The sequence below is a fragment of the Elephas maximus genome, chromosome 8 (genome assembly GCF_024166365.1).
Source record: "Elephas maximus indicus isolate mEleMax1 chromosome 8, mEleMax1 primary haplotype, whole genome shotgun sequence".
In the NCBI taxonomy this organism is placed as follows: domain Eukaryota; kingdom Metazoa; phylum Chordata; class Mammalia; order Proboscidea; family Elephantidae; genus Elephas; species Elephas maximus.
In genome coordinates, this window is record NC_064826.1 from 117051909 (window position 1) to 117073348 (window position 21440).

The 21440-nt window shown below is 42.0% G+C and overlaps 1 protein-coding gene across 5 annotated transcripts in view; it reads left to right on the top strand.

Annotated features, from left to right (window-relative positions):
• TNS3 (tensin 3) overlaps window positions 1-21440 on the top strand; it is a 388908-nt gene that overhangs the window by 332065 nt on the left and 35403 nt on the right. For 4 of the 5 annotated variants that reach the window (XM_049894028.1, XM_049894025.1, XM_049894026.1 and 1 more), the window contains 2 exons: window positions 18573-18747; window positions 20451-21091. In XM_049894028.1, the coding sequence (XP_049749985.1) occupies window positions 18573-18747; window positions 20451-21091 (816 nt within the window). The remainder of the gene's footprint in view (window positions 1-18572; window positions 18748-20450; window positions 21092-21440) is intronic. The other variant, XM_049894024.1, reaches the window with a different exon arrangement.

The window sequence follows — 21440 nt, forward strand, 5'->3', positions numbered from 1 at the left end:
TATGTTACGTATAATTTTGCAACAACAATAACCAGAAAAGTAAAATATAAAAAAGGGCTACAGATGCTGATATTAGACATAACCAATCACTTTACAGTAGTGTGGGGTGCTTGTTGAGTGCTTATGTGCCTAATGTCAGGGGAATAAGGCTGTAGCAGCCGCTACCACCAAGGATATTAAACCTGCTTTGAAGATACCACACAACCTTTAAATAAATACACAGGGACACAATAGATGGTCCCAGATAGAATGGGAAAAAAATGTAGAACAAAACTCAAATTCCTAAAACAGCCAAACTTACTGGAGGAACCTTCGAGACTATCACCTTGAAATACCCTTTGATTTCCGTACTCACACCACTCCTGGAGGCCACCTATCAGCCAGAACACAGAGTGGCTCACAAAAAAATATCAACTGTGATTACTGCGCCCCTCTAAACAATCATCTAAATGAGACCTATGGTCAAAAAATTAAAAAAAAAAAAAAAAAATATTGACCTATGGTCAATATTTACCCTAGACTAAAGATGAGAAGGTAAGGGGTGGTAAGGGGCGGGGAAGGGCAAGGAACCTAGCTTCATGGAAACAGAACAACCGGAATGGAAATAATGAGAATGGTGACACATGGTGAAAAGTGCAACCAGTGTTACTGAAGAATATATATAGAAATTGTTAAATGAGAACCTAATTTGCTATGTAAATTTTCTCCAAAATCACAATAAAATATTTAAAAGGAAGAAGAAAAATTGGTGCATTCAGACTGTGATGTTGGTGAAGAATATGGAAAATACTATGGACTGCCAGAAAAACAAACCAATCAGTGAGAATGGCGAGACTTTGGCTCATTTACTTTGGATATATTGTCAGGAAAGACCAATCACTAGAAAAGGACATCATGTTTGTTAAAGTAGAGGACCGTAGAAAATGAGGAAAACCTTCAATGAGATGGATTGGCACAGTAGCCACAAAAATGGATTTAAACATACTAAGAATCACGAAGATAGCACAGGGTCAGGCAACATTTCATTCTGTTATATGTGAGATTGTCATGAGTTGGAGCTGACTTAATGACAATGAACAACAACCATTTACCAAGAGATTACATTTTCCAAGTGAGAGCACCAAGGTTCCAGCCCACAAAGTCTGTATGCAAAGTAAAACGAACGAAGTTTTGACTAAAGAACCAAGGTTGAAAAATCCAAGAATTGTGTTCAATTCGCAGGCCAGTCTCATACCAGCTGGGTGATACGTGTTGGATTTCTAACTGGTGCAAGTTAGGGAAGGCGCTTAAGCCTTAGCTTCCCTGTGAGTATAGGATAACGATGGCACAAACTTTGAAGAGTGGTTTTGAGGATCAACTAAGCATGCCAAGTACCATACAGGTAATAATTATTAGTAATATCTTGGTAATTTATGAAGAAATATAGCCTACTTTTTCTTTAAAAGAAAAAGTGTATTATTTTAATTCCCTGCTCATACATTGTGGAAATCCAGCTTAAATTAGTCAGCAAAAGTATGAAGTACAATGAGAATATACCTTTTTGTTAACTTAGAGGTGCAGACATTTCAGGAGATAGCATATGATCAAGAAAGAACCGATCATACTGAAGGAAGAAGCTCAAGCTACACTGAAGATATTGGCGAAAAACAAGCCTCCAGGAATTGGTGGAATACCAACTGAGATGTTTCAACAAACAGATGCAGTGCTGGAAGTTTTCACTTGTCTATACCAAGAAATTTGGAAAACAGCTACCTGGCCAACTGACTGGAAGAGATCCATATTTATTCCTGTTCCAAAGAAAGATGATCCAACTGAATTTGGAAATTATTGAACAATATCATTAATAGCACAGGCAAGGAAAATTTTGCTGAAGATCATTCAAAAGAGGTTGCAGCAGTACATTGACAGGGAACTGCCAAAAATTCAAGACAGTTCAGAAGAGGATGTGGAACAAGGGATGCTATTGCTGATGTCAGATGGATCCTGGCCCAAAGCACAGAATACCAAAAAGATGTTTACCTGTGTTTTATTGACTATGCAAAGGCATTTGACTGTGTGGAATGTAACAAATTGTTACAAAGAGTGGGACTTTCAGAACACTTAATTGTGCTCACACAGAACCTGTACATAGATCAAGAGGCGGTCATTCAAACAGAACAGAACAAGGGAATATTGTGTGGTTTAAAATCAGGAAAGGTGTATATCAGGGTTGTATACTTTCACCATACATATTCAGTCTGTATGCTGATGAAATAATCTGAGAAACTGGACCATATGAAGAAGAACAGGGCATCAGGATTGGAGGAAGACTCATTAACAACCTGTGTTATGCAAATGACACAACGTTGCTTTTGGAAAGTAAAGAAGACTTGAAGCACTCACTGAAGAGTATTAAAGACTACAGCCTTCAGTATGGATACACCTTAACATAAAGAAAACAAAAATCTTCACAATTGGACCAATAAGCAACATTCTGATAAACAGAGAAAAGACTGAAGTTGTAAAGGATTTCATTTTGCTTGGATCCACAATCAACACCCATGGAAGCAGCAGTCAAGAAACCAAACAATGCTTCGCACTGGGCAAAATCTACTGCAAAAGACCTCTTTAAAGTATTAAAAAGCAAAGATGTGACTTTAAGGACTAAGGTGCGCCTGACTTAAGCCATGGTGTTTTCAGTCACCTTATGTGCATGCGAAACCTGGACAATGAATAAAGAAGACTAAAGAAGAATTGATGCCTTTGAGTTATGGTGTTGGTGAAGAATGTTGAGTATAACATGGACTGCCAAAAGAATGAACAGATCTGTCTTGGAAGAAGTATAACCACAACGCTCCTTAGAAAACGAGGATGGTGAGACTTTGTCTCACATACTGTGGACGTGTTATCAGGAGGGATCAGTCTCTGGAGAAGGACATCATGCTTGTAAAGTAGAGGGTCAGTGAAAAAGAGGAAGACCCTCAATGAGATGGATTGACACAGTGGCTGCAACAATGGGCTCACGCATAACAACAATCATGAGGATGGCGCAGGACCGGGCCTTGTTTCGTTCTATTGTACACAGGGTCGCTATGAGTCAGAACTGACTCCATGGCACCTAACAACAACAGCAAGAGGTCTAATTTAACCTGAGATTTTGAAAGCTTACCTGACAAGGGGTCAATGATGCTGCATTCATTATCATTTAGAGGGCTATCTAGAAGTACTGGGCAAAGACTCCACTGTGTAGTCAGGGACCTGCCTTTAGAGTCTGACCAGGGACATTCTCTTGAAAACAGCTGTCTACCAGTTTCTGAAATTAGACTAGAAACGTCCTGTTGGAGGCCTCAAGTCCCAGCTATTTTATGGGAATTCTTGGGTAGCATAATGGATACAGACCACCCAAGCGCCTTGGAGACTTTGAGAGGAGCCAGTCCTTGATGTCTTCCCTGGATTTATGTTTGCTGAAATCTTCCACAGGAAATAAACTGTTCCAGTGACAGTAAGATACTTTCTGAGATTATAGGGTGCTTGTCAGCCCTGGGCCCTCTGTGTCAGCAGGATTTTACACCTCTCCAGTGCAGTCAGTTTAAGAGAAAGTTATTATTTTGGATAAAGGCTTCCCAGGATTTCTAACAGCAAGTGATCTTGCACCATGCTGAAGGAATCACTTCTTGGAAGAGTTCTGATCAAGTTTAGCATGTTTCCCAGGCCCCGTTTCCCCAGGAAAACCAGATCCTCTGGCGATTGGCCTGTCTGACGGAAACAGCAGAACCACTTGGCCTATGAACAGGACCAGTTAGGGGACGGGAGTTATTCTGGGAACTGAGAGTTCTTAAGCAAGGTGTGGATCAAAGTGCAGCATGATGTTGACCCAGACTTCAATGTCACCTTGAGTCGGCAGTGCTTTCTGCTGACAGTTACCCGCTCCTGCCTGTGGCTTGGTTGGTTTGTGATCATCTTTACTCACCACCATTTCGGCCAGCCCATTATGCTCAAGGCAAGTGTTTTGTCTCAGACTGACTTACACAGGCTTCACCGTCTGCTTGGGAAACCTTCCTCTTTTTTTTGATTCAGTACAAGGACGGCTTCCTTGAGGGGAATTTTCAGGCCTCTTTCTTTTCTCTGGAAACTGTGGTGGCGTAGTGGTTAAGTGCTATGGCTGCTAACCAAAGGGTCAGCAGTTCAAATCTGCCAGGTGCTCCTTGGAAACTCTATGGGGCAGTTCTACTCTGTCCTATAGGGTCGCTATGAGTCGGAATCGACTCAATGGCACTGGCTTTTTGTTTTTTGTTTTGTTTTGGTTTTGGTTTTCTTTTCTCTGGCGCCACCTGCACAGTCCTCAACCATGGCTCCTGTGGCCCTCTGCTATAAATATCCCTGTCTGTCTTGGTTCCTGTAAACCCTGGTGACGTAGTAGCTAAGTGCTACGGCTGCTAACCAAAGGGTCGGCAGTTCGAATCCACCAGGTGCTCCTTGGAAACTCTATGGGGCAGTTCTACCCTGTCCTATAGGGTCGCTATGAGTCGGAATCGACTCGACGGCACTGGGTTTGGTTTTGTTTGGTTTTATCTTGGTTCCTACAGATTGGGAACAGCTTTGAGGCAAGGATCCTGTATCACTGACGCTGCTTTCTGTTGCAAGTAGCCAGTCCCAACTCAAACTGGCTTAAGAAAAAAAGGAAGAATTTACTGATCAGCCAAAGAGTGGTTCTGGCTTCAGGTATGGTTTCATGAGACTCATCAGAGTTGTCAGAGCAGGTCTCGCTCTGTATCTGTCAATCTGTCTCTGTCTCCCTCTTCCTCCCCTTCCCCCCACCCTTGCCCTACATTTTCTCGCCCCTGCCTCTTATGTGTTGGTTCCATGCCCAGGCTCCGTATGGTCTCAGGGGGCCTCAGTAGTGCCAGCCTCCATGTCCTTTTTCCTTAAGGACTGTCAGAAAAGAAGTTTGTTTTCCTGAGCGCTCAAACCAGAACCTTGGAATTGAGTCATATTTTTGTAAGATGCTTATTTTTTCTGGAGTTTTTCCTGGGACAGGTAGGACGATCAGGAATGGAGGTGGGGCTCTGATAGATGATACCTGGAGCACATGGAATGGGGTTGACTACTGGCAGCACAAGGTCTAATAATGGGAAGAGGTTGGTTCCCCTCATCAAAATCGGAGTACTGTTGACCTAAGTGGGTGAGAATGCTGAACGGCCAGAACAACTACTACTGCCCACCCCACCATGTGTCTCTGTATTCCTAATGGTTATTGGCAATTTTGGGAGCACAGTAGTGCAGAGTGCTTGTTGAGTGCTTGTGTGTGTGATGTCAGGGGAAGAAGGCTGTTGCAGTCCCTACCACCAAAGATATTAAACCTACTTTGAAGACGTCCACACAACCTTTAAATAAGTACACCGCGCAGTTATTTTCATCCATTCTCAATTGTTGAGCTTTACAAAAAAGAAGAATCTTTAGTTCAATTTATTGAAGATTTGCACTGTACTAGGACTCAAACAGCAGAACAAACCAAAGAATACAAACCTCAGCTCATACAAGGTGACACTCACTACCTGAATCACTGCTCACGAAACGAGGTTGTTATTTATTTTTTTTTAAGGAGCAATACCATCAATGAATTATGGCTGTACCAAACTCAAGTGAAAAGGCAGCTGCCAGTGGTCAGCTCAGATCCAGATGGCCTAGTGAAGGGGAGACACCGGTTGGGTCAGATGAAGGAAGCAATGACCAGCTCTGAGATGGGCAGTCTCGAAGGGCAGAACGAGGATTTTAGAGTGCTAAGGTGCTATTTCTATTAATTAATGTTTTTAGTATTGTTATAAAACTCATACATGCTCTTGTTAAAATGACTAAAACCATAATGTAGGGCAATTGGTTAATAGTAAAAAACCAAAAAGCAAACCCATTGCTGTCGAGTCAATCTGACTCATAGCGACCCTATAGGACAGAGGAGAACTGCCCCAGCTGGGTTTCCAAGGAGTACCTGGCAGATTTGAACTACCGGCCTTTTGATTAGCAGCCGTAGCTCTTAACCACTAAAAGAGCCCTCATATCCCCACTTGTATTCCTTAGACGCAATCACTGTTACCAGTTTTTTATAAAACCTGTCAACTTATATATGAGTATACACATACAGATGCATGACTTAGTTTCTCTACACAAGATCATCTACAATATTGTGCCATTTCTTTGCTTTCACAAAACTTGGACATCTTTTGCTATCATTATGTCTGAATCTACCTCTTTTTTTTTTTTTTTTTTTGATCCACATAGCATTCTATTTAATTGTTTTTATACCAGTTTCTTCCTGGTGGGCAATTGAAATTTTCTTTTCCTTTCTTCTCTTTTATTTTTGGCATAGTTTATTGAATTCTTAAATTCTTGTTTTTAACGGATGTTGCCAGATTTTCCTCTAGGTGGTGGTACCAGTTTTGTATTCTCATCAGAATATGTGAAAGCGACTGCTCGCCCCAATCTTTGTCAATATGGCATTATTAAGACATGGTAATCTTTGCAAATCTGAAAGGTGAAAATGGCATCTTGATATTGTACTGTCTTGGAGTTTAAGGGCTTGGAAAGCAGTGATGGGTGTCTTTAAGGGCTGTGCTGCTTGCATTTGGGAGGGGTAGAGTAAAGAGGAGTTCAGTGCACAGATCCCTCCAGAGTTATGCATGCCACAGCCTTCCAGACAGGAGTGAGAGAGAAGGAGGAAGTGGAGGAGAGGACAGTGATGATGAGCCTCCACTGGGTGCCTTCTTTTACTCTAGACACAAATCTCACATACTGTGCTGCTTACTTGTCCAGCCCTGCAAGAACTGGGAAAAAGTGTGTCAGGGAGTAACTAGCAAGTGGAGGCCACAGCACTGAGTGTCACATTTCCCTGAAGGTGGCGCGAGAACAGGCACACTGTAAAGAGTGGGCCAGGGCCAGTGGCCCCTCTCCTCCTGACCTTCCAGTGTGTGTCACTCATCACTTAGGGCAGAAATGGGGCTCCTGGAGATGTTCCTGAGGGGTCCTCTCTGAGTTCTCACTAAGGCTAGGAGACATGATCCTTTTTACACTCGCAGTCAAAGTTGGAGCCCCTGGTCAGTCAAGGCCAGCAATCCAGGCAGGCAGAGGAAAGCTGTGACTTGCAGCATGTCCTTAAGCAGGCTGGTTCTCACACGCAGACTCCCGTGCCCACCTCTGTTACCTGCAGATAGTCAAGCTGCCTCGTCAGCATGTGGTCATACCCCATAAGTGACATGATGTCCATGTTTTAGTCCAAAGAGTGGGCATGTGGCTGCCGCTCCCCAAGTTCTGCCAAGAGCTTTCCTCTTTGTAGGTTGCCAAGGGCCCTTGTTGGTCACTTAGAGAAACAGGCCTCGTTTAGTGCATCTTAAGAATAGAAACTGCTTGGGAAACCCCCCTTGATTCAACATTAGAATTCCCTACACAGCACTAAGTAAATGCAAAATGTGTTTTTTTTCCAGTCTGTTTGAATTGAAACGTGAATTTAAATAGGACTTCTTCAAAAGGAAACCCTGGTGGCGTAGTGGTTAAGTGCTATGGCTGCTAACCAAAAGGCTGGCAGTTCGAATCCGCCAGGCGCTCCTTGGAAACTCTATGGGGCAGTTCTCCTCTGTCCTATAGGGTCGCTATGAGTCGGAATCGACTTGACAGCACTGGGTTTGGTGGTTTTTTTTTGTTGTTGTTTCTTCAAAATAATGAGAGAAAAGAGGATCCCCCTCATAATAAACTATTTTATCTGCATTTTCTGGTTCCTTTTGTCGAGGGTAACGGGTTTTTGTTTTTTTTTTGTATTATTGGGTAAAAGGAAGACTGTGGCATAATTGTTTTAAGGATAATTCACAGAAGAGTCACCTATCTGTTAGCAGGCAAGAATCCCAACTCCACACCTGGCTGGGGCATGCCTAGCCCTGTAGGGGAATAAGGACCTGGTGTGCTTCAAGAAGAGACACAGCGGGTTTGGTCATTTTGAGAGCATCCCTTAAGTTGTAGAACAAAATCCGTAGGGTGTGATTTTAACATCAGGATTTACAAAAGAAAGAGCTCAAGGCCAAGAAAGTGTTGTGTATGTAATTGGGATCATTCCTTGTTTATACGTTTGTGGAGTATCAGGACTTTGGTTTCCATCAAAAAACAGGTACAGTGTTATTTTCCTTTTCAGGATTTTTCACTAATTAAATTTTAATCGTATCTGGCTGGCTGCCCATGTTCCCTTTGCTTTCAAGTAAAAGAAAAAAAAAAAAAAAAGGCTGGTTAAATGGCCCGTTGTTCACAGACAAATAATAGAAGGGTTATAAGTTAAGGAGTGTCTTAAAAAAAAAATCACTACTGTAGAACCTTGCATACAAAGTCTTGTGTTTTAAATAGTATTTTGAAATTCAGTACTAAATAGATCATAGAAATCATCTAATCTGATCCCAACTGAAGGGATTCTATAGATCCAGGACCTGAGGGTCTCAGAGGTGAATGGGCCCAACATTCCAAGGCCTGCAGGAGGAGGAGCCCAGACTAGGACTTGTAGATCAATGCTACTGCTCCTCAGCAGCCCCAATTTTACCCCTAAAAATATACTGAAATAAAGAGACAGAAGATTTGCTAGGGTGCCATTTGGCAGAGCCCTCTCAAACTGCAGAATGGGGCTGCATATTTAACAGCGTAATAACCCCAGGATACAACCAGAGGGAGGGATGGAGAAAGATCGCCACTCAGTCAATCAGGCTTTTCACTCAGTTCTCAAAGTTGATTGTGAATATGCCTGTATATTAGTAGGCCAAAGGCTAAGTCTGACCTTTTAGGTAGTTAAGTAATAAAACTCAGGTTTCTTCTTCTGACTGGGAGAATATAATCTTGACTTAAGCTAAATTTATTTTTCAACAAAGATAATACAAAAATTTAAAAACAGTATATAGTTATTAGCAGTAATTGATGCATTATACCTTTGTAAAATTGGTTTTTTATATGATTAGGAACACAGGAGAATATTGACTTTTATGTCAGAAGTCCTGATTTTTGTTGAGTAAGTTAAGATTCCTGCATCTTTAGATAAGAATCGCACACCAGGGGTGCACCTTCATTTTAGATCCCCCATTAGTTTTTAATATGTCTGGCAGGTCCTTCCACAGTTAGGCTTCAGGCGTTTTGCCAGGCACCAAGTCTTTGCGGATAGTGAGCCAGTGACCCTGCCTTGAGCAATATGGGTTTCTTTTCTTCCTGTGAACTTACTTGTCATGTAAATAGTGTACAGCAGAGAGTGGGTGTTATCCAACTTCCCACAGAACCTTCCTGCAGCAGCTTGAATGAAAGCATAAAAATAGATCTCTTGGAACAGAGCCTGTGACCCTCTCTCACCCTCCTTCTGGGTAAGGGAAATGGAGGAAGTGGGAGCAGAGAAGTATCTTCCTGGAGAAATGCCTGAAGTCCCAGGAAGAATGGGAGCTGGCCATCCTTGTTCCAGCCCTCTTACAGGGCCAGTGGCCAAGCAGCCACCCTGCTCCTCACTTCCCGCAGGGTGTTGGGGACACCAGCCAGCTTGGGGGGTGGGGAAGAATGAAATGAAGTTGGATTTCCAAACACTAGCGAGTATTATGCATTCCTCATTTGGGTTTCAGCAGGGAAGGAAAAATGTGAGGCTACTGCTGCTCCCACTGAGAACGAACAGAAATGAGATTCTGCCAGGATGGTGGCAACTAAAAGAAGTTTCTGTCCAGGGCCCAAGATCCCATCTGGAAGCAGGACTCTACAGAGTGCAAATGCTCCTGAAAACAGTGACCTTGTGACTGCCCTTCAAAAGTAAGGGAGTGTACAGTTCAGTGACATTGATTACATTCTTTCAGTTTTACAACCATTCTCACTATACTTTTCCAAACTATTCCACCATTAACATAAATGTACTGCCCCCAAGCACCTCATCTAACCCTTCTCATTGGCGATGTTAATTTATACATGTAGAAATTGTTGACATGGTGTATCCTTTGCTGTGTACATTTTCACCAAAAAAAAAAAAAAAAAAAGAAGAAGAAGATGAATGGAAGCATGAAAATTAAAAAAAAAAAAAAGTAGGGGAGTGCATTGCTTCAAATTACCTTTCGGGAATTTTGACTGCACCCAGATTGGCTTCCAAACCCATTCCATTGCCACTTCTGCAAAATTCAGCGAAAGAGAGGCTGTGAGAGCCTCGCCACTGAGGAAAGCCTGTGTTGTCCCATTCCCCTTCAGACCTCAGTGAAATACCCTGTCCCAGGCCTTTCTTGCCAACTGGAAAACCCAATCTTTATGATCACCATCATCTGCATTCCTGGCCCATTTCCCTAGCTGCCTTTGAGGCACGGGGCTGAACAGTTGTCATTTGTGAAATTCCACCTAGACTTGGGTTTAGTTGTGAATATCAAATGTACAATTTAAACCAAAAAAAAAAAAAAAAAAATTCTGCCTGCTCTTAAAAAAAAAAAAAAAGCTCTTAGGGTGAGTAAAATTCTAGAAAAGAAGGGCAGAGGGGTTTGCAATCTGTGGGTCTAGCTCCTTTAACTGGTATATTTATCTACAGTAGTTCTAAGATTCTAAATGTCCTACCCCCCCAGCTCTGCAGTGTCCCCGTTCATCTGCTTGCTACATTCCCAGCAGGGAAGGCGAACCCTACTCTTGCAACACTTACTTAAGTGACTCAGTTCTCTAAGCCTCATTCTCCTCACCTGCAAAGTAGGGAGCGTAACATCTCGTATTGTGCAGACCAAATGGAGGTAGAGTCGTAAAACCAAACCAAATTTGTTGCCATTGAGCCGATTCCAACTCATAGCGACCTTATAAGACAGAGTAGAACTGCTCCCATAGGGCTTCCTAGGAGCAGCTGGTGGATTCAAACTGCTGACCTTTGGATTAGCAGCCAAGTTCTTAACCTCTACACCATCAGGGCTACAGAGTTGTAAAGTGGCATAGAACTGGCATAGGAAGTCGATGTTCTCTGAGCTGAGGTCCTTGGAGTAAATACTGAACCTTGGTGCTTTGGGCAGCCCACTTCTTCAGCTGAAAGACTGAGTCCTATAGCTGGGACAAGAGGGAGTAAAACACAGTACTTGACATGTGGTAATGTTTAGTAAAAGGAAGCAGTCATCAATGTCCTCATCATTGTCTAATCACAGTCATTAGAACTGGTCATGTTTGTGCTGGCCTAAAAATGTGCCAGGACCCCACTTATCTGTCAGTGAAGAGTATCTTCTTAGTCTCCTCTGAGTTCCAACTAACAAGTGGTTTGAATTGTTGTGGCATTCAGCTGTGCAGTGGTTGCTTTTAGCTGACTTGCATCTCTGAGTACACAAAGGAGCCAGGGTTCTGCCGAAGAAATGGCATAGGAAGTCGCTGTTCCCTGAGCTGAGGTCCTTGGAGTAAATACAGAACCTTGGTGCTTTGGGCAGCCCCCTTCTTCAGATAAAAGACTGAGTGCTGTAGCTGGGATAAGAGGGAATAAAACACAGCCATATGCCCCTAGAGTTGGTGCTAGTTGAATTATAAACAAAGCCACTTTCATGGGAAGTGCTTTGCTGGCTGTTTTCAGGGACAAGCAATGTGATAAGGGGAACAAAGTGGGGTTTTATTTTCCTTCAGCCTCTTGGCATTTGCTGAAACCCTCAGGCGCCCTGTGAGTGTGGCTGGGGCCTCTGAGTCTCGGAGTGGGATTCTGTAGGCTGTCATGGCACCCTGACTGTACAGCAGCCACAATTGCACTTGCCACTTCATGGGGACCATGAGGAGCAATGTTAGTAGCAGAAATAGCTGAAATCTGCAGAGTAGGTGTTACGCATGATGCACAGCACCATACTCTCATATATGAGCACATTACACTTAGCTTTCAAAACAATCCTAAGGGGAAGGTATTGGACTTGATTGACAAGACACATTTTTTGTTCTGATTCCCAAGTTCTGTTCTGCTCCTCCACGTGGGACCCTCAGTGCTGACCCGCATGCCCTCACTCCTCTAGGCCAGCCCCCAAAGCAGGATTTCCACAGCACACTTTGCACTTTCCCCTTCCACATCTGCATCTTTGCTCAGTCATCCACTGAACTTCTCAGTGCCAGTTCCATGCTGGGACATAGCTGTGAACATGGGGAGGCAGCACCTGCCCAGTAAGAAAGTAGCCTGCAGGAGGCTGCCCAGTATGCCCTTGACACCCATAGGGTCTATCTGAATTCCACTCATCCTTCTAGGATGCCACTTCCTCCAGGAAGCCCTCCTGCTGTCCCGAGACAGACACAATTCCTCGTGTGGATGGTGGCTGAAGCTCGCAGTCTTATACCTCACACACTCCTGAGCGCTGTGGTAATTTCCCCAGGATCTTCTCATTCTGACAAAATACCTCCTCAAGGGGGGAGCCTACAGGAACTCACTCTTTTGCTCTGGTTTTCTCTTTTCAGCTCTGCACATTGTCTAGTACCATGTTATCATTGAGTTGGTACTTAGCAAGTACATCGTGTGTGCGTGTGTGTGTGTGTATAAGAAGTACATATAACACAACATTTTTCAGTTCAACATTTTTTATGTATACAATTCAGTGACATTGATTACATTAATTATGATATGCAGTTATCACTATCTGTTGCCAAATTTCCTAACACCATAAATAGGTACTCAGTGCTTCTCGAACAGCGACTCCCCCGTCCCCACCCCTGATAACCACTAATACATTTTGGTCTCTACACACTTGCCTATTCTATATATTTCATGTAAGTGGGGTCATATAATATATGTCCTTTTGTGATTGACTGTTTCATTTAGCATGTTTTCAAGGTTCATCTATGTTGTAGTACCTATCAGTACTTCATTTCTCTGTCCTTTTCATTATTTTTTTTAAAATACTAGTGGGGCTTTCTGACATTTAACTGGAGTTAAAAGACACAGACTTTAAAATAACAAAATTTAATGTGTCACCTTTTGATGTTTTGTTTTTGTTTCCATTTCTTTGTCTTGGATCCTGGCATGTCTGATAATTTTTTATTAAACAGTAGATATCATGTTCCCCCAAAATTATAGATAGGTAGATAGATAAATAAAAGGAGCAGCGGTGGTTCAGTGGTAGAATTCTTGCCTGGGTTCGATTCCCGGCCAGTGTACTTCTCATGCATAGCCTCCACCCATCTGTCAAGTGGAGGCTTGTGTGTTTCTAGGATGCTGTACAGGTTTCAGCAGAGCTTCCAGACTAAGATGGACTAAGAAGAAAGGCCTGGCAATCTATTTCCTAGAGTAGTATACAGAAATAATTGGCACTAAGCTGAGAACTGCTCTAGTCCTGCCTAACAAGCGTTTAAAGCAATACATAAAAGCAGTAAGTTGTTTCCAAGTAACTTAACTGCATCCCAGTACAAAGATTAAGAATATTTATAAGAGTACAAAAATACCTAGAATCCAACAAAGTAAATTCAAAATGTCTGGTATTTGAATTAACAGACATTTAAATTTGAATTACTACACATTTAAATTTGAATTACCAAACATTTAAAGAAGCAGGAAAATACTCAGCATCGTTAAGAGCAAAACCAGTCAATTGAAACTGACCAGAAAATGATACAAATAGTTAAATTATCAGATGTTTGAATTACACTAAAATAATTATGGTGACTGTGTTCCATATGTTCAAATTGTAAAACAGAGATACAGAACATATAAAAAAGACCCAAATCAAACTTTTAGAGAATCTAACCTCAGTGTCAGAAATGAAAAATACCCTCAATGGGTATAAGATTAGCAGATGAAATGGTCAGTGAATATATGACGTAGTGATAGAAACTATCTAAAGTGAAACAGAGAAGAGAAAAATTTTTTAAATGTATAGGACATCTGAGCTGTGGGATCACTTAAAGTGGCTTAATGGACATATAATTGGATTTCCTGAATAAGAAGAGGAACAGAAGAAATATTTGAAAACATAATGGCTGAACTCTTCCAAATTTAATGAGACCTTTTTTTTTTTATAAGCCCACAGATCCAAGAAGCTCAGTAAATTCCCAACACAAAAATCATGAAGAAAACCATACCAAAGCACATTATAATCAAACAGCACAAAACAAGCAGTAAAAAAGAAAATGTTAAAAATCACCCGTAAGGAAAAAGAAAAAGATACTTTGCATACAGAGGAAAAATTATAAGGATAACAACTTTCTTATCAGAAATGATGCAAGCAAGAAGACAGTTGAACAACATCTTTAAACTACTAACAGGTAAATCCAAACTAGAATTCAATACCCAGTAAAAATATCTTTCAAAAATGAAGGTGAAATACATTTTTAGACATGCAAAGGCAGGAAGAATTATAAGAAGTAAAGAAGTATTTCAGGCCAAAAGAAGCTGATACCAGATTGGAATATGGATCAATGCAGAGGAGCAAAGAGCACTGAAAATGACAACTACTGTGTAAATATATAAGATTGTTTTCTTCATTCTTTGGGATAATTGTATATTTTTTATGATTTCATTTTATCCCCTGTGTTAACTTACTAACTGTATATTAAAAAAAAAAAGTTATAGCTAATAACTCAATAAAGGAGATAATAAACCAAAACCCATTGCCATCGAGTAGATTCCGATTCATAGCCACCCTGTAGGACAAAGAAAAACTGCCCCATAGGGTTTCCAGTGAGCTGCTGGTGGATTCGAACTGCTGACCTTTTGGTTAGCAGTCAAGCTCTTAACCACTGCACCACCAGGGCTCCAGAGAAGATAATATGTAACCATAAAAAATTATTCAAAGGAAGGCAGAAAAGGAGGCTAAAAGGAACAAATAGAAAACAAATAGCAACATGAGAGATTTAAGCCTAACCATATTAATAATCACATTGATAGTAAATAGTCTAAATTTTAAGGCCAATTAAAAGGCAACACAACTTTGAAAAAGAAAAATGAAGTCGGAAGACTAATGCTGTCTTACTGAAAAACTTATTATAAAGCTATAGCGGTCAAGACAGTATGCATCTGGCATAAAGATAAGAAAATAGGACAATGAGACAAAATGGAGAGTTCAGATATAGACTCACACATATATGAGCAACAGATTTTGGATGAAGGTACAGAAGCAAATTGGGAGAGAAAAGAAGATCTTTTCCAACAATTGTTGCTGAAACTATGACAATAAACTTTGATTCATACCTCACATCATGTATGAAAATTAGCTGAAAATGGATTGTATACTTAAGTGTAAAACCCACAATTACAAGACTTCTGGAAGGAAATGTAGGCAAAAAACCTTTGTGACTGTGGGTTAGGCAAAGATTTTTGTAGCTATAACGTGAGAAGCACTGTCTGTAAAAGGACAAATTGACAAATTGGACTTCATGAAAATTACAAACTTCTCTTTAAAAAAGATACTGTTAAATGAATGAAAACACAAGTGAAAGACTGGGAGAAAGTATTTGCAAATAATATATCTGACAAAATGCTTTTATCCAAAAATGCTTATAACTCAATAATAAGAAGACAATAGCAAGAAGAAAAGAAGGAAAAAGATTCAAATAGACATTCTACCAGAGAAGACATAAAAATGGCTACCTAACACACAAAAAGGTGCTCAACACCATTAGTCCTTACACCCAAAAACCCAGTGCCGTCGAGTCAATTCCAACTCATAGCAACCCTATAGGACAGAGTAGAACTGCCCCATAGCATTTCCAAGGAGCACCTGGTGGATTCGAACTGCCGACCCTTTGGTTAGCAGCCATAGCACTTAACCACTACGCCACCAGGGTTTTTTTTTTTTTTTTTTTAAAAAAAAAAAAAGGTTTTAGGGAATGCAAATTAAAACCTCGGTGATATTGCACTAGAATGGCTACAATCAAAAAAGACAAACTATGCTGAATTTTCGCCAAGGTGTGGAGGAACTAGAACACTCATTCGTTGCTGGTAGGGATGTGAAATTGCACAACCACTATGGAGAAAGTTTCTTAGTTTTTGAAAAAGTTAAACATATACCTGTTATATAATCCCAACATTCCATCCCCAGGTATTTACTTAAGAGAAATGAAAACACGTGTGATTGCAGAAGTGTGTGCATGAAAGTTTCTAGCTTTCTTTTTTTTTTTCTTTTTTGTTTATAATACCCCCAAACTGGAAGCTACCTAGATGTCCATCAACAGGCAACTGGTTAAACAAACTGGTATATCCATGCAATGGAAACCACTCACCAATAAAAAGGAATGAGCTATTGATAACATTCCACAACGCTAATAAATATCAAAGTAATTATCATGAGTGCAAGTATCCAGGTAAAAAAAGAACTCATATCCTATGATTCTATTCATATAATTTTTTGAGGAAATGCAAAATAACATGATGTGACAGAAACAAGATCAGTGGTTGCCTAGGGATAGGGTGGGGGGAAGGGCCTGGAGGGATTACAAGGGGCATGAGGAGACTGTTGGTGATAAACCAAAACCAAACCTGTTGATGTCCAGTCCGTTCCAACTCATGGTGACCCCATGTGTTGCAGAGTAGAACGCCTCCATAGGGGGTTTTCTGGGTGTAGTCTTCATGGAAGCATACCGGCGTGCTTTTCTTCTGTGGAGCCACTGGGTGGGTTCCAACCGGCAGCCTTTAGGTTAGCAGCCAGTTGCAAACCATTTGCACCCAGGACCTGTGGGTGGTGATAGTTAAGTTAATTATCTTGATTGTGGTAATGGTTTAATGGTGTTTATATACACCAAAATGGATCAAATTGTATGCTTTAAATATGTGACTTCTTTTGTAGGTCTGTTGTACTTTAATTTCTAAAGCTAACCGTCTTTTTTTAAATAAACATTTTGCAGCCCAGTTTTCTCTACTAAGATCTATTAGATAATTTAGGAATGTTATTGCTTTAGTAATTAAAAACTTCAGGCATTTTATGTGGAGTGATATCTAAAAAATCTATGAAGTTTGATCAGAAAAAATACTGCTAGATTAAAAAAATCGAAACATTAATTTTTATCAAAATGCTTCACACCCCATATTTGGTGGTAGTTTTTAGAATTTTTTTTTTTTTTGGAAGAGTCGTTGGACGTTTACCTCAGTGAAACAGAGTGTAATTATTTTAATAACCCTGTTTGTGAATTTATAGTGCGCATTTTGAAGAGGGGTCCATTTTTGAAGGATGTTAAAAACTGCATCCTGTTTGAGCAGTCTTAGGGGTCAAGTGGTTGGCAGTTTGCTCGTGCTGTTGTAGGTCTCATTTCCTGGCTGATCTGGGTAATCCACAGCTGGGTGCCTGTTGACCCTTGGTTTAATACAAACTTCTAGACATCTTATTCCTCAGAGTTCACGTATGCTATTGATAATTCCTTTCCAAATATTCTTAGTAAATGAAACAACTCATTTCTACAATGAGTGTGATTCTGGTGTTGAATTTTATTACAGATTTTCGTTGAAGAGAAAAGGTCGCTTTTATTTAGCATAATTAAAAATAACATTTATTGAAAGCATCCTAGGAGATAATCTTGCAAGCTGAGGTAAAAACCAAAGCTTTTGAAAATCACTAACTTTTGATGCCCTCTTCCCAGGAGTTGAATAACACGAGTAATATGGAAAATCTTTTTTTTTTTTTTTGCTTTTACTTTATTATTCTCTTATCAATCCCCCCATGTTTTAAAGCAGAAAGCAAAAATGGCTTGTACTTCTCATGGCATTATTTTAGTGACCATGGTAGGTTTACTCAGTTCTTAAAACCTAGTTAGTCAAAAAAAAAGAATTAAAGTTTAAAAAATAAAAAGGGCAAGGTATAGTTTTGGGCCACAGCGAAGCAGACATTTATTTCATAGATGAGGTTAATGAAATTCCTTGGAATGTTGTGGTGCTTTCCTTCCCTCTGGTACACATTTTCCATATGATGTCAGGCAGGCAAGACCTCCTCCTCCTCTGTGGGCATGGTGGTGCCTAGAGGTGGGCAGGTTTTCATGTCGACAGGAAGTGCCATGTGACAGGCAGGGCCTGCACTTCACAGAAGGGACGCCATTTTGCTGAAGAACCTCCCTGTTGGTCGTGCATCCTGCTGCTTTGCAAAGAGACGGCCTTGCACTTTCTAAGTGAGAAATGGACTACATCCATTGTCATGGGATTTTTACTTGATGACGGAGGCCGTGAGAAGACCAGCTCAATAACCATGACGCATGTTGAGTGTTTCTCTTCCTTAGGGTCACGGGGATCCCAACCGGCTTCACAGTGATGATGTTGATCAGGTCACAGTATTTCGCTGAGCACTGTGTGCAGGGATTGAAGTTAGGAAGCTTCCGTTCTGGAAGCAGTGACGGCAGGAGTAAATCTGCACTTGGTGGACACAGCCGTTGCTCTTGGCCCCTTTGCTTAGTGCACACCTGGGGGACGTAAAGCTTTCCAGGATCAGCGTCATTCCTTACAGTGGTACCAGTTGCCACTGAGTCAGCTCCAACTCATGACAACTCCACGTGCGTCGGAGTGGGATTGCACACCACAGGGTTTTCAGTGGCTGATTTCTCCGAAGTAAATCACCCAGACTTTCTTCCGAGGTGCCTGTGGGTTAGCACGTTAACCACTCTAAAGTTATAACCCGTCGCATCCTTTAACCGAGGTCCATCTGTATTTATTTTTCTCCCAGCAGACCGCCGTGGCCGCCCTGAGGTTCTGAACCACTCTGTGGGGATGTCAGAGCGCCCCACCGGACCCGAATCTGCAGTCCTTTGGGCCGACATGCCGACCACACCTTCCTTTCAGCAGGCTTTTACATCATCCTGCACAATCTCAAGCAACAGTCCCGTCCAGCGGAGAGAGAGGTAAGAAGGTGTGGTTCTAAGAACTGAGTAAACCTACCATGGTCACTAAAATAATGCTATGAGAAGTACAAGCCATTTTTGCTTTCTGCTTTAAAACATGGGGGGATTGATAAGAGAATAATAAAGTAAAAGCAAAAAAAAAAAAAAGATTTTCCATATTACTCGTGTTATTCAACTCCTGGGAAGAGGGCATCAAAAGTTAGTGATTTTCAAAAGCTTTGGTTTTTACCTCAGCTTGCAAGATTATCTCCTAGGATGCTTTCAATAAATGTTATTTTTAATTATGCTAAACAAAAGCGACCTTTTCTCTTCAATGAAAATCTGTAATAAAATTCAACACCAGAATCACACTCATTGTAGAAATGAGTTGTTTCATTTACTAAGAATATTTGGAACGTAACACATACGTCTCTGAAAGGCCCAGAGTGCTGGCCAGTACAACAGGAACATGGGGAGCTTGCTGTCCTAATGATCCAGGCTACCCCTGTGAGTGGAAAGAAGTGACTCTGCAGAAAATAAAATCAATGCAAGCTTTTTGCTCCCCTGACTGTTAGGAGACAGAGTGCTGTAGGGATGAGCGTGGTTTTGGAGTCTGAGTTCCGATGGAAAACTGAGGAGGCTCTGTTTTACAAAGAGACAGGCCTTGAGCAATTTTTATGTGATGCCACCCCCTTGCCCAGAGTAGGAATACATTTCTTTGTGTTTTATTTGTCTGTGGGCACATTGCCTCCCTAGTTAATGTTCTGAATTCTACTGCCTTTCTTATTTATTATTTATTCATTCATTCATTTATTTACTTATTTATTTAAAAGTCTCATTTTAGGAATTGGCACACACACATTGGGTATGTGCCCAGTGTTTGCTGATGAAATATGGGTATATGTGTACATTATGTGGTGTTTTCTTAGCTGTCTTTCTGTATTCCTAAATGTATGGTGTTCCCTGGTACCATTGGTGGTATCCCTTAATTAGCTGCCTCGCCCAGCAAACATCTATGGAAAATGGACTGTGTGTGAGGTACCCATGTTAGGCATCAAGGGGAGATGAAGAAAATGGGGAGATGAGGTTTGTACCTTGAGGAGCATTTGTCCTGAGAGGAGAGGCAGACAGTTAATAAGCAAATGGCCTGACCGCAGTGAGAGTGCTGTAGATGACTTATGTGCCCAGGGTTGTGGGACCAGAGAGGAACACATTACCTCTCAGCCTGTGTATGCACATGGATGGAGACTGGGATGCTGGATAAAGGGCTGGTAGGGCCTCAAAGATGGGGACAGATTTGGACTTGGCCTTGAAGAAAGAGGGGTATTTTGCCAGGTGAAGGGCAAGGGTGGAGAAGACTTTGGAGGATGGGGAAGCAGCACAGGAGTTTGTGAGTAGATGGGGAGACTGGAGTGAGGCAGGTGGTCCCTGGGGCTGTGGGAGCAGGAATCTGGGGAGAGTGGTGGAATGTGAGGCTGGAAGGGCTGGCAGAGTGAACTCAGCAGGGGCCTGGAATATGGACTCATCAGTGGATATTCCTTCTCAGTCTGTAGAGGGTTAGCATACGTATTCCATTCTTTGTGAAATACCTCATGTGATACATGGTGGTCTCAGTCCCCAGGACCCCCATTCCTGTCCTCATGGGCCTGGGTAATAGTCCCTTATTTTGAGGGACCTCGTAGTTGACCTTACCTTCTCCTTTGGCTTGCTTCTCTTTCACACAGCCCTTCCTCTGCAGAGCACCAGTGGTTAGAAACTAGCCCTAAATCCACGCTTTCTGTGTTGGGGAGCAGCCAGCCAGCAGGGGCTCTCCTTGGCACCTCAGAGTTCTCCGGCCCCATGAAGGACTCCCCACTTCTGCCCCATTTCCAGCCTTCAGAGCTCCAGGGCTCTTTCAACAGCCACGAGCTCTCCCTGACAGAGCCATTGTCGGAAGCTCTGGCCACCCAGAGCGGCCCATCCTTCCTGAGCTTCAGTGGAGCTGCTGTGGGAAGTAGTCTTCCACCCGGGGAGACCCCGGGGACTCTGCTGGCCAATTCCCATGGAGTCTCACCAGCCCCCAGTGCCCCGCTGACTGCCCCAGGGGCTGTCGACAACGGCTTCCTGCCTCATCACTTCCTCACAGTCGCGCCTGGACACAGTGGCCAACACAGCCCGGTCTTGCAGGGTCAAGGGATGACCCTGCCCGGGCAGCCACCTCTTCCTGAGAAGAAGCGAGCCTCAGAGGGAGACCGCTCCTTCGGCTCCGTCTCCCCTTCCTCCAGCGGCTTCTCCAGCCCCCACAGCGGGAGCACCATCAGCATCCCCTTCCCAAACGTCCTTCCGGACTTCTCCAAAGCTTCAGAAGCAGCATCCCCTTTGCCAGGTAGGTGTGTTTCTACGTGTGTAGGCACCTCTTCCATATTTACTTGCTCAGAAAAAGGTCCTTGGATTTATAGGTTGAACTGGACAGCAAGCCACCACAAGAGCACAGTCTCTTGTGCTGGGTTGAGAGCTGTGAAAGAAAAAGTCGGAACTGTCAGGGGCTTGGGAGATGTTCGGATGAATTCTACCTTTGCCATCTGGCTTGCCTACAAGATAAATATTGATTCTGCTTCTCATTAATTCATTTTGATTTTGCATTTATCCAAGTTAGATCCAGTTTAACAGTAGCTAATGCCAACTTTGGCAGGGGCTCTACTTTTTTTTTTTTTTTTCTTCCTAAAAATAACTTT